The following is a 19,667-nucleotide window of genomic DNA, read 5'->3' as shown; positions in this document are numbered from 1 at the left end:
TTAGTAACTTTTTAAAATGGCTCTTAAATCATCAAGAATCAGTTGTCAACTCTTGTGGTAAACCTCAAGTGAATGAATGACTCTAAGGGAATATTTAGAATGGTCTCCATAGCAGCACACCTGCTTCCGAATCAGCAGATCATGGTGAGTGAATGAAAATGGTGACATTAAAATCTGGTAGAATATTCACTTTTTCCATTTTAGCTTGGCTTGAAGGCAGTTGTTTTTTTATTCACCAATCCTTTCCTTTTAAATGTTTCATAAAAGACTTGTACTTCATTTAATATTTAGATTTAAGAGTTCTAAAAGTCCTAAAAGAAGTGTCATGTTTTGGTATTCTTACTTATTTATTATTATTTATTATTATAAGAGTTCTAAAAGTCCTAAAAGAAGTTTTATGTTTTGGTATTCTTATTTATTCAAGACACATTTGTCTGCTCTGGTACCACAAAATAAATACTAGAAAACAATCTGCAAGGTATAGTACTCTGCCCTTGTAACTTCCACAGAGAAACTGGATCCTTGATTCTTCAACTTTGGTTCTGGAGATAGTTGAGAAAGGAATGCTACTGATAGCTGTCAATTTTATCATTCCTCCTTTGTGTTGGTACTGTAAATATATTTTATCTACTCCTTCAAATAGTTCTGAGATGGACATTATTCTCATTTTATGTAAGTGGGGGATTTAATCATGTGTGGTTTTATTTTTTTTAATTTTTAAAATTTTTAGAAAGATTTTATTTATTTGAGAGAGAGTGGGAGAGAGAGAGAGAGAGAGAGAGAGAGAGAGAGAGAGAAAGAGAGAAAGAAGCAGATTCCCCGCTGAGCAGGGAGCCCGATGCGGAACTCAATTCCAGGACCCCAGGATTATGACCTGAGCCGAAGGCAGATGCTTAACTGACTGAGCCACCCAGGCGACCCTGATCATGTGTGGTTTTAAAGTCTATATGTTTTCAGTGCACCAGGGCACAAATATTCTCTATATTTCCCTTCTTGATGATCTGCTATACACCTTTACATTCGAACAAGAAAAAGCTTTTTGTCAATTTCCCAGGCATTCCTACATTGGAACTCTCATCACAGCTGGGGAGATGGTAATTGGTATAAACACTGTGGAAAATAGTTTTTTTTTTTTTAATTTATTTATTTAACAGTGATAGAGACAGCCAGCGAAAGAGGGAACACAAGCAGGGGGAGCGGGAGAGGAAGAAGCAGGCTCCCAGCAGAGGAGCCCGATGTGGGGCTTGATCCCAGGACTCTGGGATCACGCCCTGAGCTGAAGGCGGACGCTTAACAACTGAGCCACTCAGGTGCCCCACTGTGGAAAATAGTTTGACAGTCGCTTGCAAACTTAAAGAAATCACTCCTCATATAAGCAGAAGCATGCAGTGTGTGTCCTGTGACTGGCTCATTTCACATAGCGTAATGTCTTCTAGGTTCACCCATGTTGTCACATGCGACAGTATTTCCTTCTTTTTTAAAGCTGAATAATATTCCATTGTATGTATAAAATAACATTTTCTTTAAATGTTCATCCATCAATGGACATTTAAGTTGTTCCCATATCTTAGCTGTTGTGAATAATGCTGCAAAATAGTCCAACTCAAAGAAACAGAGTAGAATGGTGGTTGCCAGGGGCTAGTGGGAAGGGGGGAATGAAGAGTTCTTATTTAATAGATATAAACTGTGATTTATACAAGGTAATCTGTTGTACGACATTGTGCCTGTAGTTAGCAATACTGTACTGTGCACTTAAACATTTGTTAAGAGGGTAGATCTCATAAGCGTTCTTACCACACGCACACACGCACATACACACACTCCATGACTCACCAGTTCTTCTCCTAGGCTGCATGTTTTTGAACATCTGTCCAAAAGAAGCCCCTACACGTGTGCAGCAGGACACGTGTTTAAGAATGTTCAGCCTTATTATCAACAACCCCAGACTTAAAAAACCATCCCGTGTTCATCACCAGTTGAATAGGTGAATACAATTCTGATAAGTTCATGTGATGGAATACAGTACAGCAATGACAATAAATGAACTGCATCCATGTAACAACATGCACTTGAGACTAAGCAAGGACTAGACACAGATACATTCACTGTGATACTATTTGTACAGTTCAAAAGTGAGCAAAGGAAATTCTATTTCTTTGGAGTGCTTAAGCAATTGGCAGAGCTATGAAGAAATGCAAGAAAATAATTGTCAGAAAAATCAGGATGGGGCTCCCCTTATAGAGGGAAGGGATTCAAGGAGGCTCCTGCCTTGTTCCATTTCTTGCTCCGGGTGGTGGCTTTATGGGGTCACCTTAGAAGTATTCCATAACTAAACATTTATGTTTTATGAACTTTTAGATGTATCTCTTATAATACAAAGGAACAAAAATCCAGCTTGCTTTTTCCCACCCTCATTCGTAGGAAAACATCACAAATAGGCAAACAAATGGAATCGCTGTTTCTCAGCTTACTTTCAGTTCTTACCTCTGTTTTTCCTCACAAACGTGAATTTGGAAATAACTATTGAAAATAATTATATTCAATCGTACCTCAAACTTTGTTGGAGAAAATAAATGAAGGGCAGAAGCCGAAACAACTGCCCCGCTCTTCTGGACGATAGGTACTTAGATATCCGAGCTGGGTCACGACATGTGACGGGATCCGATATGCACATAGCACTTTTTATCGGCCTGTTTTCTATCAATGCTTCCTTTGGTTGAATCCATTCCTTTGTCTCTGTCACTCTCACAGATGCACAGAAATTTACTCAGCCTCACTTAAAAAGTCTCCCTTACTGACAGTAAGGTGTTTCTTGAAGAAGAGGACAAGAACAGATATGAGCCCTCCCTCATTGGTTGTAACCCCAAGCAATTTGCTCGTCAGTTTCTGCCAGAGAGAATCTTGACCCCTCATGATTCTTGAAGGATGGTCCTGGACTCAGAACTGAGCAGAGATCATGCATTTTTATTTTCCATGCTTCTTTCCCCATGTTTTAGAGGAGAAACATTACAGCAAAGAGAAATATGCCTATGAAGTTGCAATTATTGATCTTAATTTAGTAATTTTAGGAAAGTCATCTCCCATCAAAATTCATTCAAAGCTGCCTGTCAGTATGGTGGGACTTATTGGCGTACTTGAATGCATTTACATTATTTTCTCTGTTTTAGAATGCAATATAAAATTCTTTCTGAAAATACCTCACAACTCTGACTTTTTCCCCCCCTCTGGAGAATGAAGTTATTATTAAATCTTCTTTTACTCAAAACCAGAAAGAATGAGACAAGGTCAGAGGGAAGATGTTAGAATATTGCAGATCTAGCTCAAAATGCCTGTGTTGTTTGAATTCTGTCTCGTAGCTCCCCCTTTGCTCGCCCCAGGAATGGCCTCTGGAGGCGCAAGCTCCTGGGCTAGGCTCCCAGATCCGCACCCGCCGTTTCTGATCTTATTGTGCATAGTTGCGCCAACAAAGTAGAGAGCATTGGGAGCATGCTGGGGGCTGGGAGGGAGAGAGAATGGAGGGGGTTAAGTGCTGTTCAGAGCTGGAAGAAGTGATGCATACAGTCATAAACCAGAATTTCGGCACCATGTTTAACCTCTGAGGGTCCAGAAAGAGATGTGGGCTTCTGCCAGCATTTATAGTTCAGAGCTATAATTAAGTCATGTTTATTGAACTCCTGGTATATGCCACGCACACACGCTCATAATGTGGTAGTGAACAGCACAGACCGTGGCCATGTTTTTATGCAGTTTACTGGCTTGAGGTTGGTTCTGATTGCTCACGATAGAAACTCAGGATCTAGAATAGCGGTCATCCCACGTGGAATCACCAGATCAGATATCCTTGTTTGTTTGTTTTTTCAGATCAGATATCCTTGTAATTCAAAGTTAGTATCTTCCTTAGCAATGTCATTTTTCCTTAAATTTTATTTGCCTGATAGTACTATTGCTATACTAGCTATCTTTTGTCGAGTATTTGTCTAAATCCTCTTTTCGAATAGCAGTTTATTTCAGATTTCCTGGGCATTTTGTTTTAGTAATGTCTCTTGTGAGTGGCAGAGAGCTAGATTTTATTTTTTATTATTTTTTTATTTTTTTAAAAGATTTATTTATGAGAGAGAGAGAGTGAGTGCTGGGGGGGAGGGGCAGAGGGATAGTGGAGAGAGAGAGAGAGAGAGAGACTCTCAAGCAGACTCCCCACTGAGCACAGAGCCCAATGTGGGGCTCTGTCTCATGACCCTGAGATGATGACCTGAGCCGAAATCAAGAGTTGGGCGCTCAATTGACTGAGCCACCCAGGTGCCCCCAGAGAGCTAGATTTTAAAAATCTTATCTGCTCTCTTTTCTCCCTCTACTATTCTCTCAGTCCTCAGATCAATTTCTTGGGTGTTCAGAATGATTTGATACTTTACCTAGATGTGTTCCAGGGATAAGACAAGCACAGGGTCCCCCTATTACTCCACCATTTTAACTCCTCACCTAATTTGATCCCCTCCATCTGGAGCCGCCATCTTCCAGTAATTCGCCAAAATGACCAACACAAAGGGAAAGAGGAAGGACCCCTGTTGTATTCTCCAGGCCTTTTAGAAAACACAGAGTGGTTCCTGTGGCCATGTACGTGCAAATCTACAAGAAAGGTGATATTGTGAACATCAAGGGAATGGGCACTGTTCAAAAAGGAACACCCACACAACGTTACGATGGCAAAACTGAAGAGTCCACAACGTTACCCAGCATGCTGTTGGAATTGTTGTAGACAAACAAGTTAAAGGCAAGACTCTTGCCAAGAGGATTAATGCATATTGAGCACTCAAAGAACAGAGATAGCTGCCTGCAGGGTGTGAAGGAAAATGATCAGGAAAAGAAGGAAGCCGAAGAGAAAGGTACTTGGGTTTAACTGAAGCTCCAGCCTGTTCCGCCCAGAGAAACACACTTTGTGAGAGCCAATGGAAAGGAGCCTGAGCTGCTGGAACCCATTATGTATGAATTCACAGCGCGATAAGTATAAAAAAAATAGATAGAAGACCTCAGGACAATAAATAAATAAATAAATAAATAAATAAATAAATAAATAGCTGAAATTGAATCTGATAGTCTTTAAATTATTTTGCATTTAAGAAATAATGTGTTTAGGGGTGCCTGGGTGGTTCAGGTCATGATCTTGGAGTGCTGGGATTGAGTCCGCATCAAGCTCCCTGCTTGGTGGGGAGTCTGCTTCTCCCTCCACCTTCCCCCTGCTCCTTCTTTCTCGTGCTCACTCACTCTCTCTCTCTCTCAAATAAATAAATAAAATATTAAAAAAAACCACAAAATAATGTGTTTGGATTTATTCTAATTTTTTTCTTTAGTGTAGCTTTTTTTCTTTTCCCTCTACTTTCTTGCTTTTTGTTAAATTGGTAAAGTTTATATTTTTCTCCCCATTTTCCCTTTCCCTCTACTGGATTAAAAGCTTTAGGTTATGTTGCTATTTTTTAGCAATTGCCCTTAAGTTCTTTTCATACATTTTAACTGCATATTCTTTCCTATAAAATTTGAAGCTATTAAATACTTATTTCTTCTGTCCTTGGGAGTAAAGTATCTCAGAATGGTTTAATTATGCACTGATGTTCTCCTCATCTTTCTTAGAATATGTGTCTAGAACCATAGTTCTGTGTTTATTGTTTTTATTTAAAATTTTCATTTTATAATAGTTGATATCTACAAAGGAGTAGATGTGTCATGCAAATTATGATATACCACCTTTTTTATTAAAATTTTTATTTCTAAAAATTATTTTTACTATGAATTGTATTTCTTGTTATATTTTACCTCTTCTGCTTGCATCTTGCTCCTCACATCTTTTCTCTGGGTTCACTTTTCTTTTTGCTGAAATTTATTCTTTAAGCCATTCAGTCAGCGGCTGTGGGTTATAGATCTTCTGAATTTTTAAATATATGGAAATATATTTACTTTACTGCCATTCTTAAGTGCTACTTTAATTACATAGAGAATGTTAGCTTGACAGTTATTTTCATTTAGTATTTTAAAATTATAATATCACTATTTTCAGACATATTTTATTTTCATTAAGAAGTCTTTTGCTGATAGAATTTTTTACTTTATTGACCTTTTTTTCTTTGCTTTTTGGTAATTTTGTACACTTTGTCTTTGATGTCCTGAAGTTTTACTCTGGTGTGTTTACAAAGAAATTTTTAATGCATTTTTAAAAACTGAGGTACAGTTGGCATACAACATTATATTCGTTTCAGGCATACAACATTTTTATTTGGTATTTGTGTATATCGTGAAATGATCACCACATTAAGTCTAGTTAACATCTGTCACCATACAGACTTAGAGAAATTTTTTTCTTGTGATGACAGCTTTAAAGATTTACTCTCATAGCAACTTCCAGATATAGGATACAGTATTATTAATATTGCTGCTGTGTTGTACATTATGCCCCCAGATCTTACTTATTTTATAACTGGAAGTTTGTACCTTTTGACTTTCTTCACCCATTTCACTCACTCCCTACCCTTCACCTCTGGCAATCTGTTCTCTGTATCTATGAGTTCATTAATAAAACCTTTTTTTTTTTTAACATAAGGAAGTTTAATTTTTTTCCCCACCTGACATGTAAAGTAAAAGTAAACTTTGTATGCTTATGTTTTCCTTTAATTCTGAAATGTTTTCAGCCATTTTCTTTCAAATGCTACCTCTTTATCGTTTCCCTCTTTCCTCTCTCTTGGAACTCCTATTAAATGTATTTTGGATCCTCTTAATTCATCCTCCTTATCTCTTAACTCTCCTTTTAGAATTTTCCTTTTTAAATCTTTCTGGATTGATTTTTTTGATACTATCCTACAAATCACTAATTTTTCTTAGAATGTGTGCAGAATAGTTTACTTTCATGAATTAGATTTTTATTTAAATGATTATAATTTTATTTCTCAGATTTCTGTTGGTTCTTTTGTATATCTACCTGTTCACTTGTATCTGCCTTTTTAAGGTATGTTTGTCTTTTTTATCTATAATTGCTTTCTTTATCTCTTTGGTGATTGAAAAAACTTATTTAAAAGTTATTTTGAAATTGTTCTTGCATTTTGTTGGTAATGAATTGGCCTCTTGATTTTTTTAAAAGATTTATTTATTTGAGAGAGAGAGAGAGAGTGCACTCGAGAGAGCACAAGTGGAGAGAGGGGCAGAGGGAGAGAATCTTCAAGCAGACTCCCCGCTGAGCGCAGAGCCCAACATGGGGCTCAATCCCATGACATCATGAGATCATGACCTGAGCCAAAATCATGAGTTAGACACTTAACTGATTGAGCCACGGCCTCTTGATTTTTACATTTGATGGGTCAGGCTTCATGTCCTTTTTCCTCATGTGCTTTGGAATTTGAATATGCAGGGTCTTCTTAGGTGGGTGGTTTTTGCTTTTCCTTTCTCTGCATTTACTTATCTCCTCTATCAGTTTCATGGTTGCCTCTACTTGGCATGTTTCAGCTAGTTTAGAGCCAGATCTGAAATTGAGGACCAAGAGTCCATGTCCTATGGTATTTTGAGGCTCAGTTGCTGAGATCACAGGTGGCGAGGTCCAGTCCTGTCATGAGTTTCCTCTCTTTCCTCCTACCACTGTGTAGCCAGAGCTGAAAAGGGGCCACCAAAGTTTTAAGGTTCGTTTAAAAGGTGGAAAATCCCTGCTTTAATATCTGCTTTCACATCTTCAACTTAGTTCCCTACTATGTGCTTTCTGTCGTGGTTATCTTTCAAGGATTGAACAATATCTTTGCTTATCACCGTGTTTTTCTTACTTTGGTCCTAATCCACAAAACTTTTTATTTTTTTTAGGTATATCTTTCAAAAATATATTTTATGTATCATTGCCATATGACAAAGTCTCACAAAAAGTTTTTAGTACAAGCAAATTAATAAGATTGAGTGAATTAGTAGGACAAAATCACTTCTGAGTATAGAATTGGAGTTTGATCCAAACTGAAAAAAACCCAGTTGCTTTGCCACAGATGGGGTGCTTGAGGTGAAAAGGGGGGAAAAGGGTTTCAACAGTTTCAGGTCAAAAGACAAGACTGGTTTTCTTGCCTTGCATTGCCCCATCATCAGAGGAGCCAGGCTATGTAAGCAGGGCGAATATATAGTGATCCTTCATTAACCCTCTTCATTGTCTTGATCATCATTCCAGTTAACTGTCACCAACTCAGGCCATTTGGAAGACTTTGAAGCAGAGTGATTTGTAGTTGTCCCACAGTTGTGTTTTCTTAGATGTCTAAACATTGGAACACACTTAACTTGAAATAGGAGAAAAAGAATATTGATAATTTTAAAAGAAAGTACATATATTTATGCTCAAACTGGACTTATAGATTGAACAGATAGCAACTGAAGTTCAACTTAATTTCAGTTGGTTGAAGAAACCTGAGCTCAAAATAATTTTTATTTTTAGGAATACCAGAATGATTTGGAAGACATTAAGTCACAATTTCAAAAGAAATTCATACCACATTTCAATGCACACAAATCATAGTTGACATTTCTGTGGTTGCCCTCAAAGGTTATGTGAGTAAATCCTACACAGGCACATTTTCAAAAAGAAACAGATTGGGTTAAAGTTTAAATTAGGTACCCCAAGAAAACATAGAATCTCTGGAAGGTTGGAGTAGAATTTATGATTCCTGGAAATAGGCTGAAATTTGCCTGTAGGTGGCTAAATTCTGGATTAGGGTATGTCCATTTGGCTCCAAGAAAGTTACATTCTCTTTGAGGAGGTAAATCTGGAGACAGATCAAGATGTTTCCTAACTGAATCCATTCTGCATTTCTCTGGATTTGTTGAGCGTCTTCTATTCTAGTTTTCTTATTGATGTGATCATGATTGACCATGCTAATAATAGTGAATGATTATGCTGAAGTATATGGATAAAGATATGAATATGTATTTGCTGGACAAAATTTTTCAAAAATTAGAACAAATTTAAAAATTCATATGGAACATGATAAAGGGCAGATAGAAGAAGGACGTAGAAAATAGCTAAGGGAGGAAGGGTTTTCAAGATACTTCAGATTCTAAATGCCGCTGAAGTTCAAGTAATAGTTAAAATAATAAATAAAATGTAGAGTTAAAGGGGAATGTTAGTGTACGATTTTAGAATACTATGGTTTTTGTAGATCAGGTAATAGTTTAAGAGCAGTTTAGAGCAGCTGATTGCTTGCTCTGAATCTGTTCACAGATCATTTAGGTTTTTCCTATTCTGTTCATTGGAGACATAGAAGTGTGGTGAGGATTAGGAAATGTAGTTTGAGTCAACAGTAGAAAAATAATTTGAATTTAGAAATTTAGAAATTGAGCTGTTCTCCCTTAAGCAGAAATACTCTTCTAAGCTGGTCAGTCATAGAAAGGATCTGGTGGTGTTAGCCTATCAACTCATCTCCTGTTGGGGCTCATGTGGCTTTATTTCATAATTGTCTTTGCAAATACTTGATTAGAACTGGAGGCAGGAGGGGGGCTGGAGAAGCTGGAGAAGCCATGTTCTTTGTAAAGATTTAGGTAAACTGAATTAGATATTTTGTTGATGAAAGAATTTTTATTACAAAATACTCTCGATGTTCCAGTGTTTCAGTCTTTAGTGTTTATTAAAAAAATATTTTCCAAAATTAGAGTAAAATCTCCTTTTCATTTTATGATAGGTTTGTAACCAAATTATTGGAAGACCTCATCTTCTTTGTGGCCGATGTACTTAATAATGGACAAGAAGTTCTGGATGTGGTTATCAGTAAGCCAAACCGAGAACGTCAAAAATTAATGAGGGAACAAAACATATTGGCACAGGTGAATGTTTTCATGTACTACATTTGCATATTTAATTTTTTTGAATTATAGCATCAGGAAAGTCCTTGTGTTCGTTAACCGTTGCTGTGTAACAAATTATCCAAGACTTCATGGCTGAAAACCACAGATACTAGTCTCACAGTTTCTGTGGATTAGGCATCTGGGCGTGGTTTAGGTGGGTGGTTCTTGCTCGCAGTCTTTCAGGAGGTCGCAGTCAAGGTGCTGGCTGGGGCTGTGATCATCTCAGGCTTGAATGGGAGACGATTCGCCTCCCAGCTCATTCTCGCAGGCCTCTAGTAGGATGGCCTCAAGACTCGGAAGCTTCTTTCCGAGGGATCCAAGAGAGAACCTAGGTCACAGTCTCTTTTATAACTTAATCTGAGAAGTAACGACTCATCAGTTGTACTGTGTTCTGTTAGAAGGGAGTCAGTAAATCCAGCCCCCAGTCAAGGAGACAGGATTGCTTGCATAAGGGTGTGAATTCCAGGAGGCAGGGATCACTGGAGCCATCTTAGAGACAACCTCCTGCCGACCTCTCACAAAACCTGCAGGTCAGACTATCTTCAGAAAATGTGCTGAAATAATTTCCTAGGTAGAATTTCCCAGATAACTTGGAAAGTGCCATCTCCATCTACTCCAACTTCTGTCCCTCACTTCCCTAGGAAAGTAGGGCAGTCTATTCATCAGCTCCCAAGTGCTCTGTACAATATTCCAGCTTGTTTCCTGGAAGTCTAGAGCTGCACCTATACTATGTCTTTCTGATATTGTTCATAACACACCAATAAATTAATTCACTTCCCGATAATATGCAGATATGGGCATGCCTACCTTATGTGTTTTTTTTTTTAATTTGGTTAATTGCTGTACAAAGTAATAGGCTTCTGCATTAATTGTGAACTCAAGGAAGATACTTAAAAATAAAAAATTGTGTTATTAATATACGTGTTCTTGGGGAGTTGGGAAAGGAGAACAGTAGACATATTGCCAATTAATATTCTATAGCTGATTGTCTGAAAATATAAAATCAACATTTCTCTCAAAGAAAATAAAGGTTGCAAATCTAATGAGACGAAGGCTTTTCTGCCATTAGCATTCTTTTGTATAAAACATTTGATTTCAAGGACTTTTAGGACCTTGAATGATTTACTAATATTATTTCAACCAGCCTATGTCTAATCTTTTATTTCCATATCTTAAATATAAAATTCAAGGTTTAGTGAATATAAAAGTACTGAAGTAACGTTAATTTGTATTGTAGTTCATGAACTACCAAAGGTGATTCCGTTCTATTTTGCTTTCTTGTATTAATACTCATGCCCTTGTGTAGGTGCTCTTTCATAAACAATTTACTCATCCTACCAGCTCATCCCTAGGTGACCTTACCTGCTCTCCTGCTGCCTAAAAGAGTTAGATTCCTCAATTCTTTTTAAATATTTCCCAGCTGCTAACCTTGGTATAATGTGAGTCATTACCTAACACAGTTGCCCATGTGGCACTTTATTTATTTGAATCCTGATACATTCATTGATTTGGCGACATCTTTATGTACCAAGAACGAAAAATGAACTCTTTCCAAAAGAGGTTTAGAAGCAGTACTTGGAGGTAATTTTCTGATGTCGATTTCAGATGAAAAGTAAATGTTTTCTTTATATTTTGATTTTAGAAAGTTATAGAACACAATAGAAGTAATTATAAAGCCTACAGAAATGAAACTATTTTTAGTTCATTTGAATATGTTCATGTAATTTGGTACAACCCGACATCTTTATATTTTTTATTTTATTTTATTTTTAGAAAGATGTTATTTATTTATTTGAGAGAGAGAAGGAGAGAATGAGCAGGGGGAGGAGCAGAGGGAGAGGGAGAAGCAGGGAGGCTGACACAGGCTGACCCCGAGATCATGACCTGAGCTGAAGGCAGGTGCCCAACCGACAGAGCCACCAGCAGGCATCCCTATATTTCTTATTTTAAATAAAATATAATTTCTAAACAAAATTAAATATTTTATTTAAATGTTTTTGTCAATTTAGGGAATCCTTTAAAAGGTATTTTTTCTGTTTCTTAATATGTTGGTTCTGTATTCTAAATCTTCTTTTTCCTTTACATGAATTCTACTCAAATATTACAAAAGTGTTTTTGAGTCAATATATTTATTTGTAAAACATACACCTCCGTTCATCAGAATAGGTGTTTTTTGTTTTTTTTCCTGGTAGGTATTTGGGATTCTTAAAGCACCCTTTAAGGAGAAGGCAGGAGAAGGCTCAATGCTGAGACTCGAAGATCTGGGGGACCAGAGATACGCTCCCTACAAGTATATGCTGAGGCTGTGTTACCGTGTGCTGAGACATTCACAGCAGGACTACCGGAAAAATCAGGTTGGAGGCCACCATCTTTGCCTCTGTTTAACATTTTTGTTAAATATCTTTGCCTCTGTTTAACATTTCAAGTAAAGGCAAGGTTCTTTGGTTACCGTTCTAAAATACATAAAAGAGGAATGGGAATTTCCACTCTGCAATGAAATGTTTGATATGAATGAAATGACCTGTAAGTATTTTTGTGCTGACATATGTATTTATTCTTCCGTGTACAATTAAAATCTTTGTGAGAAGATGCCTGAGGTCTTTGTGCACAGTATTAGTTTTTGCTAGGCAGGAGGCAGTTTTTGCTGGGTGTAGTATATAAAGAGGAGGGAGGTATTTCTTGATATTTCTAGGAACATGTGAGGTTTGCATCATCAGGCCAAAGAGTTCCTCGTCTGGTGGTGAAGATATGGCAGGTATGTCTGAAACATAAGGGAGAGGCAATGAGGGGACACGAGAGAGAAAAGGCAGCATGATGGGAATTCAGAAGAGAGAAGAGCTTGTTGTGGCTGGGGGAGCCCAGGAAGGGTGCTTGGAGAAGGAAGCGTTTGAGGAGGATGAGACTCATTTTCATAAACCGTATGGGAACAGGCATTTCAGTGAAAAAGGGTCTATGAAGAGAGAGTGGGTGATGCTAGAAAGGGCACTTTTGTCCCAAGATAGTCCTAATTGTGGAGGACAGGGAACCTAGGGCTATAAATAAAGTTGCCAATGGCAAGTGAAATTTCCTTTAAGTCTCATTTTTATCTTAAAAACACACAGTATTTTGCAATGTGTTTAATAATATGCATTTGTTTAATATAAAATTGTTTAAAACTAACGATCATTCCCTTAATTAGCATCCTGTGTTTCCCTTAGCCAGTTTGGGAGAAGAATGTGTCTTTGGTAAATTTCGTTCTTAGTTTAGTGGGAGAGAGGGCTGGTGAGGCAGGTCGGGCTGAGCTGTATAGGCCAGGATGTGGGGCCTAGCGTGTGGCATTTATTTGGGAATAGTCACTAGTGTTTATTGAGTGCTTGCTTTCTACCAGGCTCATTTCTAAGCACTTTTCATAACTTAACTCAGGTAATACTGAGTTAACATGAGGAACTGAGGCACAGACAGGTTAAAAACTTGCCAAAGATTACACAGTGCTAACACTGGGGCCAGGATTCAAACCCAGACTCTTAATCGTCACATTTTTTGCCTCTTAGTAGTTTGAAAGTTTTTTGGCAAGAGAAAAGAATTTGCTTTAAGAAAAATCTGTTAAAATACATTGGCTTTAAAATTCTATTTCAAGATTGAAAAATGGTCTAAAAAGAATATGTAAAACAGGCTAGTTAGAAGACAAATAATATGGCAAGGAGCAAAAGAGTGAGGAAGGGGACGATATAAACAGATCCTTAAAGACTTTTGAATATAATCCTATTATAAACAGCCTTCCTTCCAATTGGAAATACTGCCATTGAAATTATTTCCCCCAGTTTCCCTGCATGCCATTAAAATGGAAGAAAAATCAAGTTCCAGAACATTAAATGGTGGACCTTCAAGCACTCAGAGAATCAATGTCCCAGAAGTCCCCCAGTATTAAGGCTCATGTTATTCTGTGGGGGTCTGCGGTAGAGATGGGGGCTAGAGGTTGCTCCATGTATGCCAGTTAGCTTCATTTGTCTTCTTGGGTCTGGAAATATCTGCTTTGCTAGATATGCCACCACTCCACACACCCAAGCAGTGCTGTGTTGGAGAGATTAACTGTAAAAAGCAACAAGTCTACAGAATTGACCTGGTGCTCTGAGTCCCATGGGCTCAGAATGTATGCCATTTGTGATTGTGCTCAGCCTCTGGAGGGGTCCCAGGGACCTTCTTTCTATAGCACTGCTCTGGCTTCAGTGCCAGATCTTGGGTTTGGTTGTTCAGCTAGTCTCTAGTAGATTCCCTGGGCAGCACATCTTAACTGATGTCCTTTCTTCATCTGGCATACAACATTTTTTCTCACTCCTTTCAGTCCTAGCTGGGGACTCCTGCACCTGGTGTGCTGAGGTGGGTGCAATTTCTCCTTCTGATAAGTGGAAACACGCACCACACACACACACACATATTCTGCTCCTGTAATTATTCCTCTTCTTTGTTCTTAGTTCACCTGACCCAGGCACATCACTACTGCAGGTGAATGATTATTCACTTGAGGGGCCCTGCTTTCTGGGTTTCTTTAGAGCATATGACTGTGGGGGGCACTCTTTCTCTCTTTTGGGATGTCTTCCCAAGGCGTAGATCATTGAGCTGACAAAAGAGTAGAAGAATCACCAGCTGCCACTGAGGGTTAGGTTTTGTTTTCCCTCATGTTCTCATGCATGCTCCAGTTCAATCTCAGTGATAGTTGAATAATGTTTTTCTCATTTCTTTTGAATCAGGAATGCTTTTGTTAAGCATACAGCAGGTTTCTGATGTTTTTAGAACATAATTTAAAAATATAAGTAGAAATACTTTCTACATTTTGCATAATTACCTTGTTTTCCTTTAGCCTCATCTATATTGCATAGAGCCCTAAGAGGGAGTTCTTTTGTGATTTAGTGTTAACCTAAGTGTTTAATGTTATTATTATTTATAGACTTTGGTGACAACCTCTAAATTGATTTGATTTTTTTATCAGTATCTTGATCTATTTATCAAATATCTTGGAAGTTTGCCTTATACTAGGGTGTGATTACAATAGTCATAAAAGTGTATAAATCAATACATGTCTTTAAAATGATACACTAACAGAAGACATTTACTTTACTTAACTGGCTACCCAATATAAATCTATCATTTTGAAAGGCCACAGAATCGCTGCTTAGAATATAATTAGATTTGTGCAACCTGTATCATTTTCAAGGAGTAGCTAGGTTCCAGTAAATTTTACCTAAGGCAAAAATACTTCACAATCAATAAGTTTGCCCATCATAGAACCAGAGGTACATTCCCAAGGAGAATCCCCAAGAAGTTGAAGTGAGAACTATGGATTGTGGAAGGGGTTAGTTAAGCTTACCAAGTGTATCTATGGTTGTATGGGATTCTTGCTTGTACATGGAATGCGGGACATGAGCAATAGTGGCTTGGAATGTAGGAGAGTCAGTGTGAAGAATGAGGAGCAGATTAAATCATGCATGATTGAAACTCCCAGTGGCTTTTTCTTGCTCTTAGAATAACATTTTGGTCCTTTACCCTGGCTCTCTAGGAGCTGCCTCGCCAACTTCAGCTCTTATTTTCTCCTTACTTACTACCCTGTAGCTACACTGGCCACCTTTGTTTATAGAACAGAAAGAGTGTGGTTTCACTGTCTACCTAGATGTTTCTCTCCCCATGGCTGCCTCCTTTTGGTCATTCCCATCTTTTCCATCCCGGCTCAAATATCACTTCTTCAGTGTCTACCCCATCTGAAGTTGCTATCCTTTGCCATCCCTTGATTTCACCTCACTTCCTAACGTATAAAAGGATCATACTTATTATCTCATTTCCTGCCTTTTTTCATAGAGGGAGGTAAGCTCCATGAGAACTCACCTATTTTGCTTACCACCATATGTCTAGTCCCTCAAACAGCCTGGAATATAGTATGCTTTCAAGATGTATTTATGGGATGAATCATCTAGTCAATAAAGTGATTGATTAATCATATTATCTTGTTTGATAGCTTTTTAAGATAAAAAGTGGTATGGAATTTTATCTTTATTTTAAAGAGAAGATTTAATAGATTGGGACAGTACAAAAAAGAAATCACTGCAAATCAGCCTGGGATCTTCATGAACCAGTATAGATCTCATGCCTCATGAACAAAATATCAGAGGGTAATTTTCTTTCTGTAATTATGACTTTTCATGGAAATTAGAAGAAGGGCCTCAGTTAGGCTGGTAAAATTTACCATGTTGAAAGAAATTGTTATTTTAACTAGGTTTATTTTTTGTTTTTCCCACTTATGCTTTCAGAGTATAAGCACCCACATTAAATATTTCTAGGTATATAATTTTCTATTATAATTTAAATTAGGCATACGCTCATATGTTTTAATTTCCTTTCTCAAAAAGCCATATTTATTGAAGGATTATTGCTTTTCTTTTGATAATGCGTTTTTTTCTGTTATGAATAAATTAATCGATGTTGCTGACTTGAATAGAACCTGTTATTTCTAAGCTATTGGCAGCACATTCTGACAGTCTTTCTTCTTTGCAGGAATATATTGCTAAGAATTTCTGTGTCATGCAGTCCCAGATTGGCTATGATATTTTGGCAGAAGATACGATCACAGCTTTGTTGCACAACAACAGAAAACTACTAGAGAAACATATCACAGCAAAAGAAATAGAAACATTTGTCAGTTTACTCAGGAGAAATCGTGAGCCAAGGTTTGAAGTGGTTCATGCAGTATTCTTTACTAGCGGGGATTGTGCTTTATTTTTTGTCTTTTTGCAAAAAAGCTTCTTGCTTTATTTTTAGAACGTTTTAAAAGTTGGAATTCTTTTTTTAAAGGTTTATTTATTTAAATGAGAGAGAGAGAGACCCCATGTGAGTAGGGGGAGGGGCAGAGGAAGAGGGAAGAGAGAATCCTCAAGCTGACTCCCTGCTGAGCACGGAGCCGGATTCAGGGTTTGATCTCATGACCCAGAGTTCATGACCTGAGCCAAAATCAAGAAATAGACCCTTAACTGGCTGAGCCACCCAAGCGCCCCTTAGAAGTGGGGATTCTTTCACATCACTAACTTTCATGGACAAAACTACGTTGGGTTTGCTGTTACAATAATGATGTATCATAATTATTACCTCATAGGAAATTAAAAACTTTTATAGATACAGTTAAATATAAGCGACTTTCATTCTGATCATTTATGTTTTTATAGTACTTCTAGTTTTTCAGAATATATTCATGTACATTGTCTCATTTAAGTCCTTGTATATTTCCATGGAGTATGCTGGTTGTATGTTATTATTTTATTACCAATATATTATATTAAGGTAAATTATTATCCACATTTTAGAGATGAAAACAGAAGCCTAGATAGCAACTTGCCCAAGAATACCCCAATAGTAAGATAATTGCTATAATATCACAATTGCTTCTTACTAATATTATGGTAATATTCCTTACTATTGGGGTATTCCATCCAATTCACTTTCTATTGCACCATGCTGCTTTATCTGGGAGAAATGAATGCAGAAAAGTCAAGCAGTCTGACAGTTTTCTTTACTAATTAGCACAGCAAATAAATGTTAGAAGGTAGAAATGGGCCTTTGACTCAACTAGGCCATGCTCACTCTCATTGACTGCTAGCTGTTTTCCTGTTTTACTCAGTACAGCATTAGCTTTCATCTGCTTTTGTTTTGTTATCCATTCTTGGATGGTCTCATTTTAGGGCAGATAAATGATTTTCTAAACATAATAAGTCACAGTGCTATGGGAGAAATCTCACCAAATAAATAGAAGCAAACTTATATCCTTTTTTGAACAAGATTTGTATTAAACACAAATAATTGGATGTTTAATTTGCTTCTAATGCAGTAGATAAGCAACATATTAAAAATGTTGCATGGAGGTATTAAAAATAGATCTAAAAACTTACTTTCATTATATCCCCAAGGATATTTTTATTGTGATATTTTATGAAGTGCCTTTTCTTAGTGTTCAATTTATTTTTTTTCTCTTGCCAGGTTTTTGGATTATTTATCGGATCTGTGCGTATCTAATACCACCGCCATACCCGTAACTCAGGAACTCATCTGTAAATTTATGTTGAGCCCAGGCAATGCAGACATTCTCATTCAAACTAAGTAAGCCCAGATAGGGGAGGGAGCTTCTTCTGTTCATTATTTGTAAGCAGTGTAATTCCTGTCATATTTGTGAGTTAGCTTCTTGATTGATTTTGCATGTGTAATTTCTTTTAAGGCTGGTCTCAATGCAAGTAGACAACCCCATGGAGAGCTCCATCCTTTCAGACGACATTGATGATGAAGAAGTTTGGCTCTACTGGATTGACAGCAACAAGGAACCTCATGGCAAAGCTATCAGGCACCTTGCTCAAGAAGCAAAAGAAGGCACCAAAGCTGATTTGGAAGTTCTTACCTATTATAGGTAAAGAATCATAATTGTCAATCTTACATATTCATTGAGAGAAGATTCTCTGAAACCTCTAAAAGTCAGGTATCTATGAAGAGGAAATGTAAAAAGTTATGTCAAAACTAAGGTAGCTGAAATATTTAATATTATTTAAAATATTCCAAATAAAAGTGAACATCTGTGTTTTCCACCTACGCAACTTGCGATTTTCTGATTTTTTCTCTAACTTGGAATTGGTGGGCAGCAGAGGGTTTTTTCCTGTTGTTGACTGGTATTAGATGAGAGACATGTTCGTAGCACGGTGTTGGACTTGAGGGATGGGACTGAGCTGGGCGTGTTGATCCAGCTGCAGAGATGGCCCCAGAGCAAGTTAGCCAGTGGTGATGTAGATAGTGTTTAGGAATATGTGGAGACCTAGGGCTGGAGAGGAGCTGGTATCTACAGCGATGAAAGTTCAGTGGTGGCACTTGGCAGCCAATGTTGCCATGGTAGTTGCTGGAGGTCAGTATGTTGGAAGCAAGAACCTAGTTGGTGTCTTTGAGTTTAAGGTAGAGAAACCTCTGGCAGATGCCCTTGGGAAAAGTTGGGCCCAAATGACAGGAATCTGTGAAAGGCTGAGTGTGCCCTGTGTTCCCTGGTTTCTATAAGGTATCACAACAAAGCCAAGGCTAATGCTTGATCTCAGAGGTTGTTGAATCCAAGTGTAACTGATGCCATTTGGACGGGTCACATTTGGTTTGGGAACTGAGTGGATCTAAAGTCAGAGTGTAGCTAGATATTAGGGCCGGAGCTGAGTGGGAATGGGAAGGCGAGAGATGGTTTCGTGCGAGCTGTTACCCATAGCCCTCAGGCTTAGGGTATTTGTTATCCTAGGAAACCCAAAATTAGAGAGCCCAATGACACTTTGCTACCAGACACATGCTGCTGGAACAAGTAAGAGAAATTGTAACTTGAACAGACATAGAGACAATTTCACGTATTTGCTGTCATTTGATCACTTCACTCACTACCAAAACATTTGACTCCAGTGTCGTGAACACTTGGAAGTTTTGGTGTTGTGTAAAAGTAGGTAGTAGATACTGATTGATACTGTGCTGTTTAAGAACTTTATCAAGAGAAGACAAATAATGTAGTATGTTTCATATTTTTAAGGTACCAGCTAAACCTCTTTGCAAGGATGTGCTTGGATCGCCAGTATCTGGCCATAAACCAGATTTCTACGCAGCTCTCTGTGGATTTGATCCTGCGGTGTGTGTCGGACGAGAGCCTGCCATTTGACCTCCGGGCGTCTTTTTGTCGTCTCATGCTCCACATGCATGTTGACCGGGATCCCCAGGAGTCCGTTGTGCCTGTTCGCTATGCTAGGCTCTGGACCGAAATTCCCACAAAGATAACAATTCATGAGTATGTTTGGAAACATTTCCTG

General features: G+C 37.8%; 1 protein-coding gene and 1 pseudogene across 2 annotated transcripts in view; both read left to right on the top strand.

The window, feature by feature from the left end:
• ITPR2 (inositol 1,4,5-trisphosphate receptor type 2) overlaps nt 1-19,667 on the top strand; it is a 477,037-nt gene that overhangs the window by 135,349 nt on the left and 322,021 nt on the right. For both annotated transcript variants that reach the window (XM_045811874.2, XM_087855710.1), the window contains 6 exons: nt 9,678-9,819; nt 12,033-12,194; nt 16,363-16,535; nt 17,836-17,955; nt 18,071-18,256; nt 19,394-19,645. In XM_045811874.2, the coding sequence (XP_045667830.1) occupies nt 9,678-9,819; nt 12,033-12,194; nt 16,363-16,535; nt 17,836-17,955; nt 18,071-18,256; nt 19,394-19,645 (1,035 nt within the window). The remainder of the gene's footprint in view (nt 1-9,677; nt 9,820-12,032; nt 12,195-16,362; nt 16,536-17,835; nt 17,956-18,070; nt 18,257-19,393; nt 19,646-19,667) is intronic.
• Nucleotides 10-9,667, top strand: LOC148107795 (large ribosomal subunit protein eL21 pseudogene; annotated as a pseudogene).

This window comes from Ursus americanus, chromosome 25, assembly GCF_024610735.1.
Source record: "Ursus americanus isolate L20-20 chromosome 25, mUrsAme1.1.p, whole genome shotgun sequence".
Classification (NCBI taxonomy): Eukaryota; Metazoa; Chordata; class Mammalia; order Carnivora; family Ursidae; genus Ursus; species Ursus americanus.
Note: the sequence above shows the minus strand (reverse complement) of the source record. Positions and strands in the feature narration are given on the sequence as shown.